At 42.1% G+C, this 21,730-nt stretch overlaps 1 protein-coding gene across 2 annotated transcripts in view; it reads right to left on the reverse strand.

Moving 5' to 3' along the window:
- Positions 1-21,730, reverse strand: part of SLC31A1 (solute carrier family 31 member 1) — a 204,751-nt gene that overhangs the window by 19,782 nt on the left and 163,239 nt on the right. For both annotated transcript variants that reach the window (XM_069241368.1, XM_069241369.1), the window contains one exon: positions 9,669-9,847. In XM_069241368.1, the coding sequence (XP_069097469.1) occupies positions 9,669-9,806 (138 nt within the window). In that variant the 5' untranslated portion in view covers positions 9,807-9,847. The remainder of the gene's footprint in view (positions 1-9,668; positions 9,848-21,730) is intronic.

A 21,730-nucleotide genomic window follows, 5' to 3' on the forward strand; every position in this document is an offset into this window, starting at 1 on the left:
ACCACAGGACAGGGCATATGTGCAGGAGCACTATGCCCCTACCATGTCTAAGCAAAACCTTAGACATTGTAAGTGCAGGGTGGCCATAAGAGTATATGGTCTGGGAGTTTGTCAAACACGAACTCCATAGTTCCATAATGGCTACACTGAAAACTGGGAAGTTTGGTATCAAACTTCTCAGCACAATAAATGCACACTGATGCCAGTGTGCAATTTATTGTAAAATACACCCAGAGGGCATCTTAGAGATGCCCCCTGAAAACATACCGACTTCCAGTGTAGGCTGACTAGTTTCTGCCAGCCTGCCACACACCAGACATGTTGCTGGCCACATGGGGAGAGTGCCTTTGTCACTCTGTGGCCAGGAACAAAGCCTGTACTGGGTGGAGGTGCTTCTCACCTCCCCCTGCAGGAACTGTAACACCTGGCGTTGAGCCTCAAAAGCTCACCCCTTTTGATACAGCACCACAGGGCATCCCAGCTAGTGGAGATGCCCGCCCCTCCGGCCACTGCCCCCACTTTTGGCAGCAAGGCTGGAGGAGATAATTAGAAAAACAAGGAGGAGCCACCCACCAGTCAGGACAGCCCCTAAGGTGTCTTGAGCTGAGGTGACCCTTACTTTTAGAAATCCTCCATCTTGTGAGTGGAGGATTCCCCCACTTTCTGTGTGCCTTCTTGTGGCTCCCCCCCCCCCCCCCCGGTGCCCTGCAAACCCCCCTGGTCTGCCCCCCGAGGACGAGGGTACTTACCTGCTGGCAGACTGGAACCGGAGCACCCCTATTCTCCATTGAATCCTATGTGTTTTGGGCACCTCTTTGACCTCTGCACCTGACCGGCCCTGAGCTGCTGGTGTGGTAACTTTGGGGTTGCCTTGAACCCCTAAGGGTGGGCTACCTATGCCCCAACTTTGAGACTTGTAAGTGTTTTACTTACCTGCAAAACTAACCTTTACTTACCTCCCCCAGGAACTGTTGATTTTTGCAGTGACCACTTTTGAAATAGCTTATTGCCATTTTTACAAAGACTGTACATGATATTGTGTTCATTCAAAGTTCCTAGAGTACCTCCTTTCATTCAAAGTATTACTTGTAAATCTTGAACCTGTGGTTCTTAAAATAAACTAAGAAAATATATTTTTCAATATAAAAACCTATTGGCCTGGAGTAAGTCTTTGAGTGTGTGTTCCTCATTTATTGCCTGTGTGTGTACAACAAGTGCTTAACACTACCCTCTGATAAGCCTACTGCTCGACCACACTACCACAAAATAGAGCATTAGAATTATCTAATTTTGCCACTATCTTACCTCTAAGGGGAACCCTGGGACTCTGTGCATATTATTTCTTACTTTGAAATAGTATATATAGAGCCAACTTCCTACAGACTCGTTCAACTAAATCAAATGGCATAAAAATCGATAAAAACTCAGAAGAGGTCTAAATGTGAGGTAAGATGAAACAGGAGGATTTTTAGTTCCCTTCAAACTCTTAACAAGGCTCTTATTTTGAGTGCTCAGCCAGTCACTAGTTGCTAGTCATTCACTTCACTGTAGCCATACTCATCTCATTTTTGCACAATAACTTTCTGGGTATCACATGCATATTTAACTAAGTTCCCAATTAGGAACTACTCAAGTAGGAGTTTCCAGATAAACTGCTCTTCTAATGGCCTTTGCTTGCTCCATCTGACAACCTCTGAAATGAGTGAGTTCCCTAATTGCATGCAGTTTACTACTTGCAGCATTTCTGTGGTGTACTTCTGTATCACAATGTTAATCATACTTTTCTGATTAAATACCGTAAAACGAACAATGATGAGACGGTCTTACAATGTGCACACTACATACTTTATAAAACAAGTGTTTTCAATATTAAATTTGTTTCAACTGAAAGCAAATGTCAAAATAAATGTAGTGCAAAAGTAATATACAATCTGATGACCTAGGTACAGATGTGAGTCATTAGGCCATGCACAGAATTAAATTACAAGTGGAAATACTGTGGGGGGCGTGGGCTTGCGCATGAGCTTGATGGCTGCCTAAGCGGCGCACTCCGTGCTCGATTAACTTACATCCTGTGCCTGACATGAATCAGATAGGTAGAGAAGGAGTTTTCCAGAAGCAATAGCCTGGGGCTCTCCAATCCTGCCACCCACGATGCACCAGCTCTGTCTTGAACGAAGGATTTCACTGCTCTTGCATCACTCGCATCCTCCCGATCGGTAGGCCCAAGATGGCGGATAGAAAAAACACATCGGATCAACCCTATCAAATGCAGTGCGGTGTGGCCACACAACTACCAAGGGAATTACTTATGGCCTGAAGGGCAGGCGCTTGTACCGAGTGTATGGCTCGTGCTCCATTCTCATAGACTACCAACCAGCCATGGAGTGCTCAATAGCAGTACTGGGGACTCCACTGTTACGTGCACAACACCACGGTGTCCAGCGCCACTCAGCTCCTCAGCTCACAGAACATGTAGCTCACAGAACATCTATCTAAAACCATGCAGCACACTACCACATCCTGTGATGGCGTGTCATAGCGGCAAAGAGACCAACGACCACAAAGAAACCAACAGACATGACTTCAAGCATTGACATTATACTGCAGTGTCTGAGCTCACTTCATGATTTGACACAAGACTCCAACGTGCCAGGACAAAAACCAGCTGATGCAACTACACAAGATGAGAACGGTGGCAAGAGATCTTTCGGAACTGGAGGACAGTAACCACAGGGGCAACCTACACATTTTTGGTTTCCATGAGAATGTGTGTGTGATGCAAATTCTCGCACTGAATGCTTAAAATCTTGGATACCATGTTCCCTCTGGATCATCGTTGATGAGGACGTCGAAGTAGATAGAGTGAAAAGAATACCTTAAGGCAAGCCTTCTACCAACTCTGCTGACCCATTGTGACGCCTGAGAACATTTTCTTTTTTGCCCATTAAGTTACCGCCACAGAGAAGTGATACTATCTCACATAAGGAAAATCCAACACATACAATGGAATGGAACCAAAATATATATTGTGCGGGACTACTCTAAAGGAAAAAAGACTGCCAGGAAATGATTCCTGGCACTCAGTCAACCCCTGCAAGACCTCTCCATTTCCTTCTCCTTTTTGGACCCAGCCAAGTTCGACATTCTGTTTCATCTGCATTCTGTCTAAAGGAAAACAGATGATCTTCACAGCCCCTGCATATGTTAAATGAGGTTCTCCTGGTTGCTTTGGGAAGCCCCTTCCCTACGTTTGGTTTGACAGTTTGTATACTGTACACTTTAGTATTACCACGTTTATAGTGCTGGCCTAAGCACCCACAACCTGTACTCAATAACTCATTATCTTGTCTAACATCTGTTTGGTATGTTCTCACTTTTACTAATATAACTGCCATCAGGAGGGAAATGTTGTTTGTGTGCTGATTAAATTTGGGATGAGATGCAGTTGAAGATTAGTTAGATATTACCCGACCCTCTGGCCATCTACCACATATTCATTAGTTCCCCCAGTTCACTAAGTGTATGGTCTGGCATATCTCTTGTGTCTTTATAGTTGAATAAATATACCAGATAGAATTATATGAATACAATCACCTACATATGGAGATTAGAACAGGATTTATAAGGTTAAGTATTGTTTATATGCTTATGCATTTTATGCTCTTCTATGCGTTTGGGCTATGCAAGTTTGAATACTTCACAGGATCGGATTGGGACCCACGGTACCTGGGTTCGGCCTGCTAGTGGCCTACCTCACCTCCTACATGAATACAGATGGGGAATGTGTTTTTTTGCAGTTCTGGGGTGGAATGGTGGGAGGGTTGTGGTTTTGGTTTGTTTTTTGCCTTTGTGTTGGTTTTCTTTCCTTTTATCTCTTTGCCCTTGCATCCATTCTCTCCCTTTTCCCTCACACTGGCGATTACGGCAGGCTCGTCACATGACACACTCCTACTAGGACAACAACTGTGCTCGTTGAAATTGTCCCACTCTCACCTGGGCACACTGTGTGATATGCAAGTCCCTTCACACACCACACTCACGTGTATGCGGGCGAAAAAGATTTCTACATAGCTATATACAAACTCAGCCGTTTTGTCTCTGTCTACTCCACACATCAACTCGACTTTATAATTGACATAATGACCACACCGCTTAAAATTATTTTGCTAAAGATTGCAGATTACTCTACTAGGCTTAAGGGGGACATTATATAATGACAGGAAACACATATCGACTCCAGTAAGGATGCCACATTTTACTGCTCATGAATAGCTGATACTGTATCTCTCCAGGACCAAACAAGAAAAAATGAGTTCTTACTATGTTTTCTATGAAATTTGATGTCACTGTGCTACCTCACTCACATTATCACCAAGATAGATGGCTTACCACCAGGGTAAAATATTTTTTTTATTAAAAAAAAGACCGGGAATTCTATTTTGTGCACATATATGCCCCGAACAACAACTCAGTGGAAATCTGGAAAGAACTTGATAAATGAGTGTCACAGCATCCCAACAATTTAGAAGTAATCCTAGGTGGGGACTTCCTCCTACAGATGGACAGGACCCTGGGTAGATTATTGGCACACATATTTCTGGGTAGCAAATCACACTATCAAACCTGGTTAAAGAATAGAGGTTATACAACTCGTCAGGCAGAGGCTATGCTTTTTACTCACCACTCCTTCTCAAGGATTGATTATATTATGGACAGAAAACCACTACTCCCGATGTCCCAAGACCCTAAAATAGAACCGATAATTGTGGATTATACTTTTGTATCCCTAGAACTCAAATTTAAAGACTCCTTTTCACCCCCAAACAATGGCGCCTCAAAGATGATCTCCTTCAGACGATGACGAAACCAGGGGGAAGATTGCTCTAGAGATTAGAGGGCACTTCTGCTACTATCAGATGTGACACATTGGAGGTCTCCCTCAGCGGGCTCCTGGTAAACCTCCCTAACCAAACAACTGAGAGACAAAGAATCTGAAATAAAAACAGTAAATGAGTAAATCAGTCACTCTAAGGGTTCGTCTGAATTAATTACACTACGTACTTTACAATAAGATTATGCCAAAATACTGAATGAGAGGGCCCAGAAATGGGTGGGCATCACTGCTGCGGAGAATTTGTTGTCCAGAATCAGAGTTAGAAAAGCACTGGCAAACTACTTGAAATATACTAAGGATAGAGACAATATATCCGTTATCTGAAACAACGCCAGGAAGATTATCACATCGTCCCAGGTTATCCTGGGTACATTCCAGGATTTCTACGCTGACCTTTATAACGCTACCAAGCCGCCTCTGTCTCAAGTGGACCGGCTTTCTCCTAACCCATCCAGAGAGAGGAGGTTCTGAAAACAATTCACAGCGTTAGGTCTGTGAAAGCCCTATCACCCAATGGATCTACATCCAAATTTTACAAAACCTTTGCAGAACTAATAGTCGATCCCTTAAGATCTATCTTCCTACAATACGCTGATTCATTACACATCTCAGGCTGCACGATAGAGACTACATTAGTAGTCATTCCAATGGAGGAAAGGATCACTTGGATGTTAAGCACTTCAGACCCATATCATTTATCGACTTAATTACAAAAATCTATGCTAAAATGATCTCATAGAGACTAGAGAAGGTCATACTAAAACTTACTGGTCACTCAGACTGGTTTCTTGAACAGTAGACTGGCCGCTGACAACATTAGAATATTCTGCCATGCACTTAATAAAGCGAACCGCACTGAGTCTCCAAGGGCTGCCTTGGCCCTCGACGCAGAAAAAAGCCTTTGATAGGCTCTCTTGGACCTTTCTACATGTAGCTTTGCACAGAAACCAATTAGGAGGGGATTGTATTCATATGATAATGGCACTTTATTCAAACCTGATTGCAAAAGTCAGGGTTCGTGGCCACCTCTTTAGACCCTTCTCCCAGGGCACTCAGCAGAATTGTCCTCTGTCTCCACTTCTATTCCCGCTAGTTATTGAACCACTTTTAGCATCATTCAGATGCAACCGCAACATCAAGGATTCAAGGGTATCCACTTCAGTCCCAGTAGGCAGTCGGGAGCTGCCTATGCTGATGATGTGGTATTATTGATTGAAGAAGCAGACTTCGCCACCCCTCACATTATACCCGAGTTGGATAGATTCTCCTTGGTCTCCGGGTACTATCTTAACAGAAATAATACTGAGGTTTTCCCACTGAATGTCCACTGCAATGCAACAGTAATTGGCAACTATCTGGCCTGAAGTGCCAACTAGATGCCCTCAAATATCTTGGCACATGATTTGGCACATACCTGAACACCTCAATCAATGAAAACAAAATGCTAACCAAGACTAAAGGATAACAGAACACATGGTTTCTGAAACACTCTACTTGGTGGGGTCCAACAGAAACAGTCAAAATGATGATAGCTCCACTGGTCAACTTTCGCTCAAGCATACTTGCCACATCACTCTCACCATCCTGTTTTAAAGCTGTGGACAAACTCGTCTCTGAGTTCCTATGGAAGGGCAAGAGCCAAGATTTCAGGAAATATATTGAAAGAGAATAAGAACATGAGGGGCCTCGATCTCCTTGACTTTCCGAGGTAGCAGTAAGCTTTTTGGCCTCCCAAGGCTGCTGGTGGCAAAGGACACAAGATAATAGCTCACCGCCATCGTTACAGGTGGAGTCTCGATTAATCTACCTTTTACCCCTTAGCTCTATCCTTTCCATCCGCAACATTGCAAAACTGCTGTTGAATCAGTAAAAACGCATACTCTTAGATACAATCTCTGCATTACTGTGAATAGATAAACTACTGAATAGGCAAATCTCTGACTCAGTGCATGCCTCCTCATGGCACCACCATAAGATTAAAATAGTTGGAAAAACAATATTTTAGGATCTATGGGCAAACAAGGGCATAAATACTGTAGGGGATCAGGGAACGTTCCTTGACCTTTCCTTGTTCTGTGAACAAAATATGATCTCCCTGGAACAGAATTCTATATTTTTTTTTTAATTAAAGAGTATTATTTGGAAACTATATCGGCCCTATACTCAAGTTTCTAGGATTACTTGGCTACTTTAAAAAGTTAGGACACTCTAGCGCGGGGACACTCCGTTTGGAGTAACCATGTGCTCTACAAATTCTTAACATAACTCTGCGTCACATCCTTATAAATTGCTTGAGCCCTCCGAGAACTATCTACTTAAGGGATTAAAAAAGAAACAGTCCTTTAAAATGAAAATCTTCACAATCCCGTCCCTTTACAGATGCAACATAGAGTAAAATTTGGCACTCCTTTTGCAGCAACAATGATCCTGTCAATCAATCCAGAGTTTAGTCTATACACAAAACCTGCTGATCACCGGCCAGGCTCTACAAACTAGACCTCACCAAAACAGACATTTGCTGGCGGTGTGGCAAGGGTGTAGACTCCCTGGTGTATGTTCTTTTCCCGCAAAATGACTCATTCCTTTTGAGGCAGAATGCAAAACGTGATTGAAGATATCTTTAAAATACTGTTCTCGATCGACTTCCTAACAGTAGTATTAGGAGTCGCTGTTAATTCATCCCCCTCATCTCTCCCTGAACATGAGCTGCTATAACTGGACTTCCTGCTAGAGATAGGTGCGAAGATCATCTTAGAAGAGTGGAAATCAACGTCCAAGATCTATTTTTAAAAAGTGGTGGAATATGTTATGCTTATTAGAAGCACATACAACATAATGTACAAAAGATTACATAATGCATCCAGCGCAAGTCACCTAAGGGACTCTTTTGATATGTACTTACAGTAAACCAATCCACCATAGAGATCGCACTGCCACGAAGGCCACACAGAATGCTCAGGAATCCTATGATGGATACTCGACACTGTCAGTACAGTCCCTTAACGATCCTGCCGGGCATGTCAACACTATACCCCCTCTTCTCGCCCCCCCTTCCCTCTTTCACCCACTGCTTTTCGTACTAGGCTGTTCTTTTTTTCCTCTTAGTTGCTTTCAATTAGCTTTTATAGGTTTCTTTATCGGGTTTTGTTTTCTCCTTTTTCTCTAAATTTGTCATGGTACGTTTCTGTGTAGATACCAGACTAACCGCCCCCTTGAAGCAGATCTTCCTCTCTACTTTAGGATGCTGATGTTTTGGATGCTGATGTTTTGCTCCACAGTATGCTTGTATTCCTACATCCCTAATCCACAGTCATTGTAACATGTATGCGATCTTCATGCCGCATGGCTAATGCTGTTCCCCCGATACCCACCTCTTGATGTACTCCTTGTCTGAAATGTACTGTGCACGCCCTTTGAATGCTCAAAATCTCAATAGAATTGGTTGAAATAATTTAAAAAATGCAAATACTGTTAGCTGGTATTTTTAAATCTAAATAGGAGCATAATATGAGTACAATTACTATTGTGTCTTTATAATTCAAAAGTGCTTCTTTTTCTTCTAAAAATGCCAGTCTTATTTCTACATTACAGACATATAATTGTATCAAATTTCACATAGACTTCAAAATCATTGTGGGGCGTCCCATGACAATCTTACTCACGGCAAGCTCAAAGAAAGAAGACAACTTGGTATCCGCATGAGTGTAACTCCAAGAATAAGGAACTCGGAGATGTAAAGATAGGTCTATGCAAATACTTTGGTTGATATCTCAGTAAGCTAACACTATTTCTGTGAAATACACCATCTGTAGAGTACAACCACCGGAGTATAAAAGAAAGGGATCCTAATACCTTATGAGTATGTGTGGTTCTAAAGCAAGCACACTGAAAGTCTTGTAGTGAATAGTTATGGTATATCACAGTAACCATACAATGTAATCTACAAATTAGGAACTAAACCTAAAATTCAAGAAAACCATATTAGTCTTTGTGCATTTAAACAGACTTCCCGTTGGGATCTGCTCGCCAGTCTGAACCCCTTGTTTTGTTCCATTGCTTTGGCTCATCTTGGACGTTTTCCCTTTCTTTTACACATTCTGTGATCCCTCCGTTTTGTGATACTCTTATTTCACCATCTCCGCACCAAATGTGTAGTCAACAAACCTTGTCTTCCTCTCCTCCCAGTACTCTATTGTGTGACTCCAACATCTGTATTGGCACACACATAACTTTCTGTATCATGTTTGCATGTTTCTTACTGTTTAGCCCCTATTCTCCCGCAACCTGCCACTGATGGTTGTTTAGTCCATGCTGACTTTTCATACCAAGAGTTTCAGTGACTCAACTAATCTCTAATCTTTTGCACGTTTCTAATATGTTATTTGTTATTTCAACTGAACCTGATGCACCCATCCATAGCTATATATGGCTCTTAGTAACTAGATCAAAGATATTTATGCTGCCACTTATATTAGCTATATTTATGTGAGCTTTCATATAAAATCACTGTCAATGAGTTTGCCTTTGTCCAATTATTTGCTCAAAATAATTCATACAACATGGAATCCTCTCTGACGGGACACTATTCTTAGACCAATGAGTCCACTCGCAGTTCCCTATTCTGTGTACTACGGGTTAGCTTACCTATTTGTCCATTCCTGTTCCTCCCACTAGTACTACACCTGTACTCAACTCTTTTGGTTGTTCCTATATTCTTGCATTTAACATATTTTTTTTAATTTCCCAAATTAATTTGTTGTTATTTACTCACCATCATGCTCATGCTGCCATGGTCGTGCCCAGGGGCTGTAGTTGGGTGATGGTGTGAATGGTCGGTGGTGTCACTCACTAGTCTCATGTTGGGCTCCGGTGTGGCTATATCCATTGAATGATGATGGTCGTGAGCCATCTCTGGAAGCAGGAATGAATAATAGACTGCTCTGCTGACAACTGTCAAATCAAACCAAAAACAATCTTACAGCATCACTGTCTAAAATGAACACAAGTTCAATGCACAACAATATCAGCGTTTATAGAAAAAAGGTTTTCCATAGCAGACAAGAACCTAATACAACGTCTTTGATGGAAGATAATACAAACATAGGTTTATCACGAATTCTAGATAATTTATAGATTTTTATTTTTTTACCATTCAACTTGGTTATTGGGTTCAAACATGTATAAGACGAAAATACTTTAAAATATATCTTATGTAAAATTCTTTCACAATACAAAACAGGATTGAAGGACAGAAAGGAAAAGGTGCACCACTGTGGAAGGTGGGAAGTGCATGGTTATGCAATGGGGTGGTGGGAACATGTTTTCTACTGGTCACATTGCAGAGGCACTCATTTTGTCCGCTGCATCAATTCAATCATTTCAGGAATATTATGCTGGGTTTCTGATCACCAACCACATCTACCTTCATTGTATTGGCTCTTCAGGCTTCAAGGTACATAATGCAGTTTTAGAACAAATGTATGTAGGAAAGTGGCATTTGTGTATAACACAACTGTCAATAGCATGGCCTTGTAAAGTTTTGCTGGCCAAGAAGAGTCTCTTTTTACCACTGCGGTCTCAGATTAGCCATGGTTTAAAGCAAAGTCAGTGGTGGACTGAGTCCAGTGTCAGCGTTAGTCCAGAAGGGAGTAAGATAGTCCATGTGAAAGGTGTAAATTTGTTCACAACACCTCACAGCTTGTTTTTACTAAACCTTTGTTCGTAGACACTAGGTCTGGTGTACAAGAGGGACATGTGTGCTTGTCAGAAATTTGTAACCCTTATCATAAAATTCCTTTTTTACTTAACCAATTTCATATTAATAAAGTTTCTGATAATAGCCACTAATCAACAGTGGGTGAAACAGTTGGGTTTCATCATGTTACCCCTACAATGAAATGTATTCAACTTCAATATTTTAAACTATCTTGGTAGCTGTGTTATTCAAACATCTGGAGTGTTAGGAAACGGAATGCTTGTATGTCCAGTATAAGATCATATACGCCCTGCGATCCACAATGGAAGGAGAGGCAGAGCGAGAAGACCACAAGTTCTGCATCTCTAAGGATGTGAATGTTCTTGATGCATTCATTGCTAATTTTGTGCCCCCTCTGCTACTTTTTTCCATGCCTGCTTGATAAGGAGCTGTACTGAAGAAAATGTTCAAGTAAGTCAGTATAATAAAATATGAACACGTTTTTTCATGTTAAAGGTAGTGGTGCCCTTGAGAAAAATGTACCCTACGCCATGCAGAAAGCCACTGCACACAAGTTTGGCACCATGTTCAACTAAAGAGAGGAATATGACCAAACCAGAATATCACCAAGTACTCTGCCATCATATAACGTCAGCTACATACAGCACTGCAAGGATTTACTGTGTGATGGGACTCAAATTGTAACTCCTGACATTTACTGCACCGGTGTGCTAGGTGCTGCATTGAACAAGCCTATTCACGGCAAGTAAAACACAGAAAGAGGATTACACTTCTGTTTAAAGCCATACAAACTGCTAAAAAAAAAAAAATGCCCAAAGCAAAATAAATAAGATTTTGGAGTGTCACGCCTTTGTAAGAGGATAACAACCAAGGTATTATATTGCCCGTAGAAAGTTTTGTTATTTCCTCGAGTAGCAAATCTTTAAAAAACTTGATGACTGCCTGAGAAGTAAACACACTGGTGGAATTCATTAAATCAGGCAAAAGTAATTTAGAAATGTATATTCTCAAACCTCCTGTTAGGTCTCGCCCACAGAAATCTTTTAGCTGTCTGTTGTCTAAGACCTGCTATTGTGTATACAATACCAATACTAGAGTAGACTTTGATTCAGTGCACTGCTTATCATTGGTTGGCTCTGTTGTCAATCTAATTTGCATACCATTTAGGTCAAGCTGTCAGGTTGTGAAAGACCTTTGGTGGGCTTGCCAAGAACTTGCAGGAGCGGAGAGCCCAACTATTACTTACTACTTGTTGTTTGCTTTATTGCCACTCTAACCTACCGGCTTCTTATGTGATAGCTTTCCTTCCACCTTGTGGTTGTCCTTCTCCCGGAGCATGGCCATTTGACCATTTTTTGAGGGGCTGACGTGCCCTGCCATTGGTCACTATTAGGGAAGTACTTTTTGTTTTGGTTTAAGAACTCCATTAGAGTGCATGGGTTTTCCAGCTGCACCCCAAAATACCTGCACTGCTTCTTCTCTCGTTCTTGCTCGCTCTTCCTCCTGTGTACTTCTCTCCTCACATCCTCCCCTGCTTTGTGTTGCTGTCTACCTTGTATACTTCGCTCCCCACCCTCTGTGTTGTCTCCCTGAGTTACTCTCTCCCTTGTGTGCTTCCGCCCCTGTCCCTGTCTTGATGCCTCCCTCAAGACCCGCTCAATCCCCATTGCTTTCACCACAACCTGCTCCCTTCACCTGCCGCTCCATTGGTTCCTCCACCTCCTCTGTTCTTTTTTAAAACATAATTGTTTTTGGAGGGTCAGGAATCAAACTGCTGCCGAACTTCCACAAAAGTGTTTTTTACAAGCTTGCAATTTCTTTTTTTTTTAAGAACTAATCCAACTGGTGCACGCATGTGTAATGACAAACGCACACACCTACAGAATGACACAACACAACAGCAAATGTGTCATTGCGCCTTTTCTTCCGATATTAAGCAGCACCAGCAAAAATCACTGCTATTTACCAATGATGTTCCGCATCGCCAAACACAAAAGGCAATGGGAGGAATAGCTGCAGTTTGTCCAACCAAAGTCAATAGCTCAGAGTAGATTTCCACCCAAACATTTTTTTTTGCCCAAAATGCCACCTCAGATTAGACCCAACCAGACAGGGGCTCGTAATTGGGGTACGGCTTGGTTCCAGTGGCACAGTGACCAAGAAATCCACGTCTGGGCATACAATTGCCCACGTAGGGCATTAAATCCAACATTCTAACGGCAATGGGAAGAATGCCTACAATTTATCTAACCACTGGCAATTGCTCAGGGAAACATTCTAACCCGCTGTAAAAAAAACATTGCCAAAGTCAGTAGTTCCCAAAGGAGACAACGACTGGCTTTGCCAATGCTTGTTAAGTTTATGTGTCAAAAGTGCAGATGCCAAAGAGGCCTACATGTAATAATATACAGAGAATGGACTTTAGGTCTATCTCTTTCAGCCACTGACTTTCTTCAGCCAGCCTCTTTCAGCTGCGGGCTTGATGATTTATCAAATCAGTCCTTGGCTTAGCCTATTGGAGTATCCATTTCTCACATCATGCTATTGGCTGCTTAGGTGTATTTTTCCACTCAAGCACTTGCATTGAACAACATGAGCGCCAACTTTACAATTATAGTCCTCTGCAGGCGCCCTCTTAATGTGTCTTATTTTATTGTGAAAACACTAGACATATTAGTTTGTCCAAAGCTTGTTATTCAATGGTTTCCCTTCCTCTTCTTGTGTTTGCTCTGCCCCTGAAACAAAGCTTCTTTATCATTCTTTGCAATGGATGAGTGGTGTTTTTCCACATCTCACTTAAGGCAAATATCTGTATATTTTACTTACAGAACTCCATTGGAGAGCATGTGTATGCTTTTGTTCTGTGACCAGTGTGCTGCTTCCTACCTCACGTCGGCCTCCCCTTGTGCTCTCCAAGTTTTTTCCACTCAGTCGTCTACTTCCTCTCCTGCCTGCCCATCCCCGCTCTGCTTTCTTTTCCCTCATTATTTTTCCCAAACCTTCTCCACCAGCTTTTCTGTTGCTCTTCTCACTCTCCCTGCATGCTGCTTCACGGCACTCACTTGCTCCATCAACCCCTCTTCTCCATCGCTCACCGACCCTCCATGTACCCATTTTTACATTTCTATTTTTTTAAGCAGTGCTCAGAAATCACAATTTCCAAGTAGGCCATTCCTTTTGCTGCAATGCACTTATACACACACTTTTTTTTATTATTATTATTATTATTTACCGCTCCAAGACGGGCGCCTGCCACCTTGGAACAGTCTGTTTAAAAAAAAAAAAAAAGCCTGCTGCATCATCATATAATATGCGCACATGATTGACGAGGTACAGGTGTGCATACATCACCTCAGCTGTTTCCGTTTTTTTTTGGTTGCTAATGCTGTTCAGTTTCAGCATTCAGCAACAAGCACTGGTAAAGTCAAATTGTCTACTAGTGCATTTCAAAGGCAGAACCTATTGGCTCTGCCAATGCGTGTGCAAGACAGTAAATTCATTTGAGACCTGGATGTATTCATACTTAAACAACTTCCAGGACATAACATGGAAAAGACCTTGATATACAATCACTACTGAACTTGTGCATTGTCCTCTTGCTTACCGTTTTTGCTGTTCATCGTGTTCCCCTGCTCCTACTTTTTCCTGCCATCTCTCAGAGCAGGCGATGGAATTATAGTAGTTGATGTTCAAGAAAAGCTAACATATTTTCTTCGACCACCCACTAAGACATTTATTTCAAACATCTCATTCTGTAGTTCAGAGTTTGTGATGCCCCTGGATCATATTCAGACGTTCAACGAATTTTAAGCTTATTACCCCCAAAATAAAATCACAGGGCCGAGGTAAGAACTTCCATCCAATCTTTTCTCTAAAGATGTCAGGCTGCCTTTTATGTGACTCCAGGATGGAAATGCATAAACTTTGAAGAGGGAGTACAGTAATCGCCAGAATCTGCAACCACATGGGCACGCCTATATTTTGATGGGTTTGATGGGGGACGTTTGATACCCTCAGCCCCTTCTCCCCCAAACTACCCCAGAGAGGTATTCCCAAATCACCTGCTTTCATGACGTATTTTATTTCAGTTTAAACAAGAACAACCAGAAATGTACATTCACAAACTGATCAAAAATAATCTTAAACATATTTTGTTAGGAACATCATAATAATGACATTCAATTCCTCATACCCTATTTGGGATTCCTGTCTCTCTATGCTCCTCCTCTATTTACATTGTGAGGCCATATTCTGTCATCATAGGTTCGTGCAATCCCGTTCCACGGAGATGTACCCTGCTAACCATTTCTGTGGCCCCTGTGATTGCACTATATGTTTCATTGTTTAATGAAAAATCAATAAAAACAAGTTGAAAAAATGATTATGGAACTGATAAAAAGTTAAGGTCATCATAGAACAGCAGTACGTGTGCAACCATTGACCTATGTGTGACACTTACTATCTGGCTACAACGAGCTTTAGTTTCAGTGGAGAGTCTCATAATCGGTTGTTATAGGGAGGACCCCTTAGGAGTATTTCATAAAACATTAAGCCCTGAAATGCAGCACTTCACAGAGGTCTTCAAAAGTAGCAGATCCTTCCCGTCTCTGTCTCTCGACACTTAACACGCTACAAATTGTGAACCTAAAAAAGTAATTTTCACTACATTTGCAGCGGTCAACTCCAAGCCAGGGGTCAAAAGTCAACAGGTCAAATCATGGCTTGCCTAGAGTTTGTGAACACCCACAAACTTGTGATTGTGTGTAGTTGCATGGGTTTTCTCGGCCACAATAGACTTTTGTATCTATTTAGAACCTCGAAAAAGGGCATTAGACGATTCAAAAATCTGAGTCGATTTGAACTAGCACAGACGTACGGTTACCTATCCAATAGATCACGTAACGGGAAAGGGCCAATTTTTTGTTGTAAATAAAGTTTCTATATAATGTTCTAATCAAACCCATATAATGTTCTAATCAACCCCTCTTGCTTACATCTTTAACTTACCTTGCCCCGCAACTCTCAAAGCACAAGGGCTACCTTTCTTAATATCCATCCAACGACAAATTTAATATAAAGGAACAACTCCGCAGGGCTTTTGTTCATTATCCAAACTGGCAGGGATTGTTTTTATTGGAGAGCCTATAAGCTCATTATCCAATAAAACTGGTTAGGGAATGATTGGAGGCAGAAAGGTCAGAAATGTCCCTGGGCCAACAGGCGGCAGCCGTGTGCCGGAAGGACCGCAAGTATTAGCAACTCTGGGACACAGCACGTACGCACCGAAGGTCTGCTTGCACCTAATCTGGTTATTTCAAAGCCTTAAGGCTGTTCCTTGTAAATTATTGTAGCATTGGAAAAAACAAAGTGGTCCTATCAGCATTATCCGCCTCCAGTCTACTCGAGCTGATAGGCTGTGAGTCACTGCTTGTTATCTGCTTTCAGGGCTGTTCTAACAGCACACCACCGTCCACCTAGGGCTAATGTTGGCAACACCAAAGTACAAGGAAGAGATCAGACTGCAGGAGTCTCTTATGCATTGCGGCTCAGTCGCACCCACCAAGGGCGCTGGCTATAGGAAAGGAAGGTAGCAATCAAGGATGAATGGGTGGATGCATATAGGAAGTCAGCTGGCCCCAACGACGTCTACTATTCACTTACATCTCTAAAAGTAGACACCACCATACTTTGTAAGCAGCTTCCTAAACACGTGGCACAGGGTCACCAGTCGTGCACTAAAAGGCAGGGAAACTGCGTTGCATCTTTGGGAGGACACAACCATTTCTGGCAATCGGCAAAAGGCCAGCCTGCTTCAGCAATTGGCTCCCCTCACTTACAGGATGGTATTTTCGTTGTGTAAATCCGTCTAAAAAATAGTGCACCTCAGTGGATGGATTTTTTTTGCCCCTAGACTGTTTTTTATATTGTACGTGCCAGGGCTGACATCTCCCTACACAATGCTACTGTGCTGCGTACTTCTTTGGCAGTGTGCCTACTGCGGTCCCCATCCTTCGCCATCATTATCATCGCTCCCGCGCGCCCCTCCCTCCAACTCCTGGGGATACCCAATCCGAGCGACTCTTCACGTCCTGTGTGGCCCAACTCTACCTTTTCCTCCCCGAGTGTAGTTAACATTCTTGTTCGCTCTGACCCCTTTTGCTGCCTTCTAAGAACGCCTACCATGTTCTTGTCACTTCAACCACATTTTTCTCTTTCTCCATCCCCCGTCACCCCAGTGCCCTTGTTTGTCACTTGGATAACTCGTTCTTTGCACCCCCCCACCATGTCTCTCACTTGCTACTCTCTTTCCCTTTAGCTCCAGTAACCCGCGATCACCCACTCCAGAACAGAGATGGACGAAATTAATTTGCACTGCACCGTCTCTATTTAGGTTGTTAATAAAATGCAGCATTCGCCCAAAATGTCTCCCCCGATTCGATTAAAAATATTGGCACGCGTGCTGTAGGAGCGATGCGGGCTGAGGCAACAGCAGGAATTCCCCGTACTACGTGTGATTCAAGGCTGCTGCAGTGAGCCATTGTCAGCACACAACCCCAGTGTTACAGATTGTGTGCTGTCTGTCCATCTGCTCCAGCGCCCTTAGCGTGCTGTAGGAGCTGCACAAACCCTGGTGAGGACTGAGGCTCTCGCGTTTATCCCCCCCCCCCCCTGTGTTGTAAACCTGCAAATACGGTTTCCTATTACCCGATTTAATGATTTTGAGTTTATCGACCTCAGGATGGCGAGCATAGCCGGCCCAGGTAGGGATTCACAAGACGGCACTTCACATTCCGAAGCCATTAGCAAACAGTTGTGTTATTAAGCTTGTTGAATGAGGTCGTTTAGGGTGTGAATGTTTGTTTTGTTAGTGGGCTGGACTGTGCGCCAACAAGGCAACCGGATTAATACCTGCAACAACAGTTCCAGTGCATTTATCAAACATTTAAATATTTAAATGTGAAGAGTTTTAATTGGACACTGGTTTGTGTGTTTGGTTGGGTATATTCCAGTAACCACCACCACCATTCATCCTGAAACGAGCCTATATAGCTTCTATTGCATCTTCCTTCTAGACAAAAGGTCTTCACATTTTTTGATGCAGAGACCTCCCTGTCAAAAAAATTTTAGGCGTAAGGACCCCCTCCTGACAATTTCTAGAACCTGATACTCATCTTTGCCAACCATTGCCAACTATAAACACCCCAAAAGCAAATAATTTTTATGTTGGGGAAATTATATTAAAAAATGTTTAGCAAACCAAGGGTTAGTGGGTGACAGTGATTCGGTGATAGAGGCTTACCACACAGCTCAAACAAAAAGTCTCCAAAAAGAATTACCCAAAAATGCACAATGTTACTTTATTTTTCACAAATAAAACATAATGTGACAAAACTTATTTGTCTGATAACACCTTTCTGAACTTACGTGATGGGTGTGCCTGTTTGTCGCCAGAGAGATGGTCAATCTGTGGTTGCCCCTCATTAATATCAGTTTAAAACCCAAATATAACAATAACCAACAAAAAGGTGACCAGTCCAGCTTTGCAAAGGGCCTTCTACTGCACAGCAACATGTGTTGCTGTTTTTTAGTAGCGTTTGAACTATAAATATATTTTTTGTTAAACTCAGCAGATTATGCGGCAGATGACTGATTGTGTGGCAAATGCAGCAAATCTATAATTATGTGGGAATCGCCATGGCCGCACAGTCACATAATTCAAGTGGTCCTGGGTATAATGGCTGTAATGCATGGGCTGCGACTTTAGTGAATGGCATCCAAAGAGAACCATTCTATATTTAATGGGATGCTGACGGCTTGACTTTTACGCTGCATGGAATTAGAGGTTGTAAATGCCATTCATCATAATTAAAACATGCCATTTACAATCATTAATGATGAATTATAAGGTCCAAGTAAGATGCTTTCTTTAATTCCGGTGAGGAAGTGGTTCCTTAATCTTCTTTCACACTATTTTTCAACAAAACAAATGTTTCTATTTTTGCAAAAAACGACTCCTGGATATATTAGTTTGGTGCTGTTGATGATTTCAGTTTTTAGATCTTTCAATGTCAGGTAGCTAGATATAAAATAACGGGCAGCCCAAGTGAAAAATATATTTAAAAAGTTGTTACTCAGTTGGAAATGTACAACGGTACATTTTGAAACCTCTATTAGTTAATGCACTTCAGAGATCTGTGTGTAATGAGAAAGCCACAGAATTAAATCTTGGGTGGTGCAGTGGAAAATAGTGACTTGTGTATTTTTAGAGCTAAGAATTCACACACAGCCTGTGACAAAAAGCACTGTGAATATGTAAGTCATTATTTTATACTTGCATTACACATAGTACAAGAGAGATTGCTACAAAATGTGCAAAGGTTTTCACAATGAAATGGTGCTTCCAAAATAAAGATTTTAGTAACACTCAGACTACAGGGAGTGCAGAATTATTAGGCAAGTAGTATTTTTGAGGATTAATTTTATTATTGAACAACAACCATGTTCTCAATGAACCCAAAAAACTCATTAATATCAAAGCTGAATATTTTTGGAAGTAGTTTGTAGTTTGTTTTTAGTTTTAGCTATGTTAGGGGGATATCTGTGTGTGCAGGTGACTATTACTGTGCATAATTATTAGGCAACTTAACAAAAAAAAATATATACCCATTTCAATTATTTATTATTACCAGTGAAACCAATATAACATCTCAACATTCACAAATATACATTTCTGACATTCAAAAACAAAACAAAAACAAATCAGTGACCAATATAGCCACCTTTCTTTGCAAGGACACTCAAAAGCCTGCCATCCATGGATTCTGTCAGTGTTTTGATCTGTTCACCATCAACATTGCGTGCAGCAGCAACCACAGCCTCCCAGACACTGTTCAGAGAGGTGTACTGTTTTCCCTCCTTGTAAATCTCACATTTGATGATGGACCACAGGTTCTCAATGGGGTTCAGATCAGGTGAACAAGGAGGCCATGTCATTAGATTTCCTTCTTTTATACCCTTTCTTGCCAGCCACGCTGTGGAGTACTTGGACGTGTGTGATGGAGCATTGTCCTGCATGAAAATCATGTTTTTCTTGAAGGATGCAGACTTCTTCCTGTACCACTGCTTGAAGAAGGTGTCTTCCAGGAACTGGCAGTAGGACTGGGAGTTGAGCTTGACTCCATCCTCAACCCGAAAAGGCCCCACAAGCTCATCTTTGATGATACCAGCCCAAACCAGTACTCCACCTCCACCTTGCTGGCGTCTGAGTCGGACTGGAGCTCTCTGCCCTTTACCAATCCAGCCACGGGCCCATCCATCTGGCCCATCAAGACTCACTCTCATTTCATCAGTCCATAAAACCTTAGAAAAATCAGTCTTGAGATATTTCTTGGCCCAGTCTTGACGTTTCAGCTTGTGTGTCTTGTTCAGTGGTGGTCGTCTTTCAGCCTTTCTTACCTTGGCCATGTCTATGAGTATTGCACACCTTGTGCTTTTGGGCACTCCAGTGATGTTGCAGCTCTGAAATATGGCCAAACTGGTGGCAAGTGGCATCGTGGCAGCTGCACGCTTGACTTTTCTCAGTTCATGGGCAGTTATTTTGCGCCTTGGTTTTTCCACACGCTTCTTGCGACCCTGTTGACTATTTTGAATGAAACGCTTGATTGTTCGATGATCACGCTTCAGAAGCTTTGCAATTTTAAGAGTGCTGCATCCCTCTGCAAGATATCTCACTATTTTTGACTTTTCTGAGCCTGTCAAGTCCTTCTTTTGACCCATTTTGCCAAAGGAAAGGAAGTTGCCTAACAATTATGCACACCTGATATAGGGTGTTGATGTCATTAGACCACACCCCTTCTCATTACAGAGATGCACATCACCTAATATGCTTAATTGGTAGTAGGCTTTCGAGCCTATACAGCTTGGAGTAAGACAACATGCATAAAGAGGATGATGTGGTCAAAATACTCATTTGCCTAATAATTCTGCACTCCCTGTATATTTAACTGTCTCTTCAACACCTCCTAAGGAGTATAAGCGCTATGAAAATTAAGATTATGCCCTTCACAGCTCAGTTGTCAATTATTTGCACAACCACTCAAAAAGAATAAATCTTTGTCGTCACAAAGCTTCCATTGATTTGATCAATTAAAGCCAGTACACAGTCCCAAGTATCCATTACATTTGCAGATTAACTCCATAGGGCACATTTGCATTTATTTCAGGCAAGCAGGGACCCTGGCTGTGCTTCGGTTTCACAGCACAGGACACTCTCTGAAAGACACACCTGGTGAACGATTTTAACTATTGGATTTAATCACCATGGTTGTTTGTCTTCTCCCAAAATGAAAAGCAAACATTTGGGATTTCAGGCAGAAGTGAGGTTGGGGGTATGACCGATCTCCCTCCCTTGACTCGAGGCCCCCCACTGGAGGTCGTGCCCCACATGAAGACCTGTTGTAGTCCACTGCCTGCAGGGCACGGATGCTGACATCATAAAATAGATTTAAATGATCATAGTAACCTTACCCTGGCCTCTTCCTGTACTTACCAGTAACTGTGAAAGTTGGAAAAAATACTTGTTTCCAATTACTACGTTTACCAGAATGTATGACTTTAAAAAAAAAACAAAAAGCAAACGTCCAAAAGCCTCCCACGTCCGTTTTAAGGTCTGGATGTGATGAAACCTACTTGCACTTGTGACTTACTGGACTTCTCCCTAATGTGATTACATCATAGTTGTTCTGTTGCAAATATAACTTTGCAATCCTTGGCAAAGCAAAAAGTTCTACCGTATGTTAACAGGCGTCCATTAAAGGCCATACCTATTGGCTTTGCCAATACGTGTGCTGGAAGGATGTGACTGACTTCCATTAATGGAATGGAGCGAAATGGAATGTGACCCTGAAAAGTTCACCTTCTCTTCTGCAGGAAGCAGACGAGTAACCTCAAGCTAGCAAATAGCAAAAGACACAAGCAACAGGTCTGGCACTGGCAGGCTGGTGCATTTTTTTTATCTGTTATTTTCTGTAGTGCAACTATGCACCACAAAAAGAAAAAAGAAAAACAGAGTACATGCCACCTCTAAAGTGTGGCTTCAATGGGCTTGAAATAAAAAT

The sequence above is a fragment of the Pleurodeles waltl genome, chromosome 6 (genome assembly GCF_031143425.1).
Source record: "Pleurodeles waltl isolate 20211129_DDA chromosome 6, aPleWal1.hap1.20221129, whole genome shotgun sequence".
NCBI classification, from domain to species: domain Eukaryota; kingdom Metazoa; phylum Chordata; class Amphibia; order Caudata; family Salamandridae; genus Pleurodeles; species Pleurodeles waltl.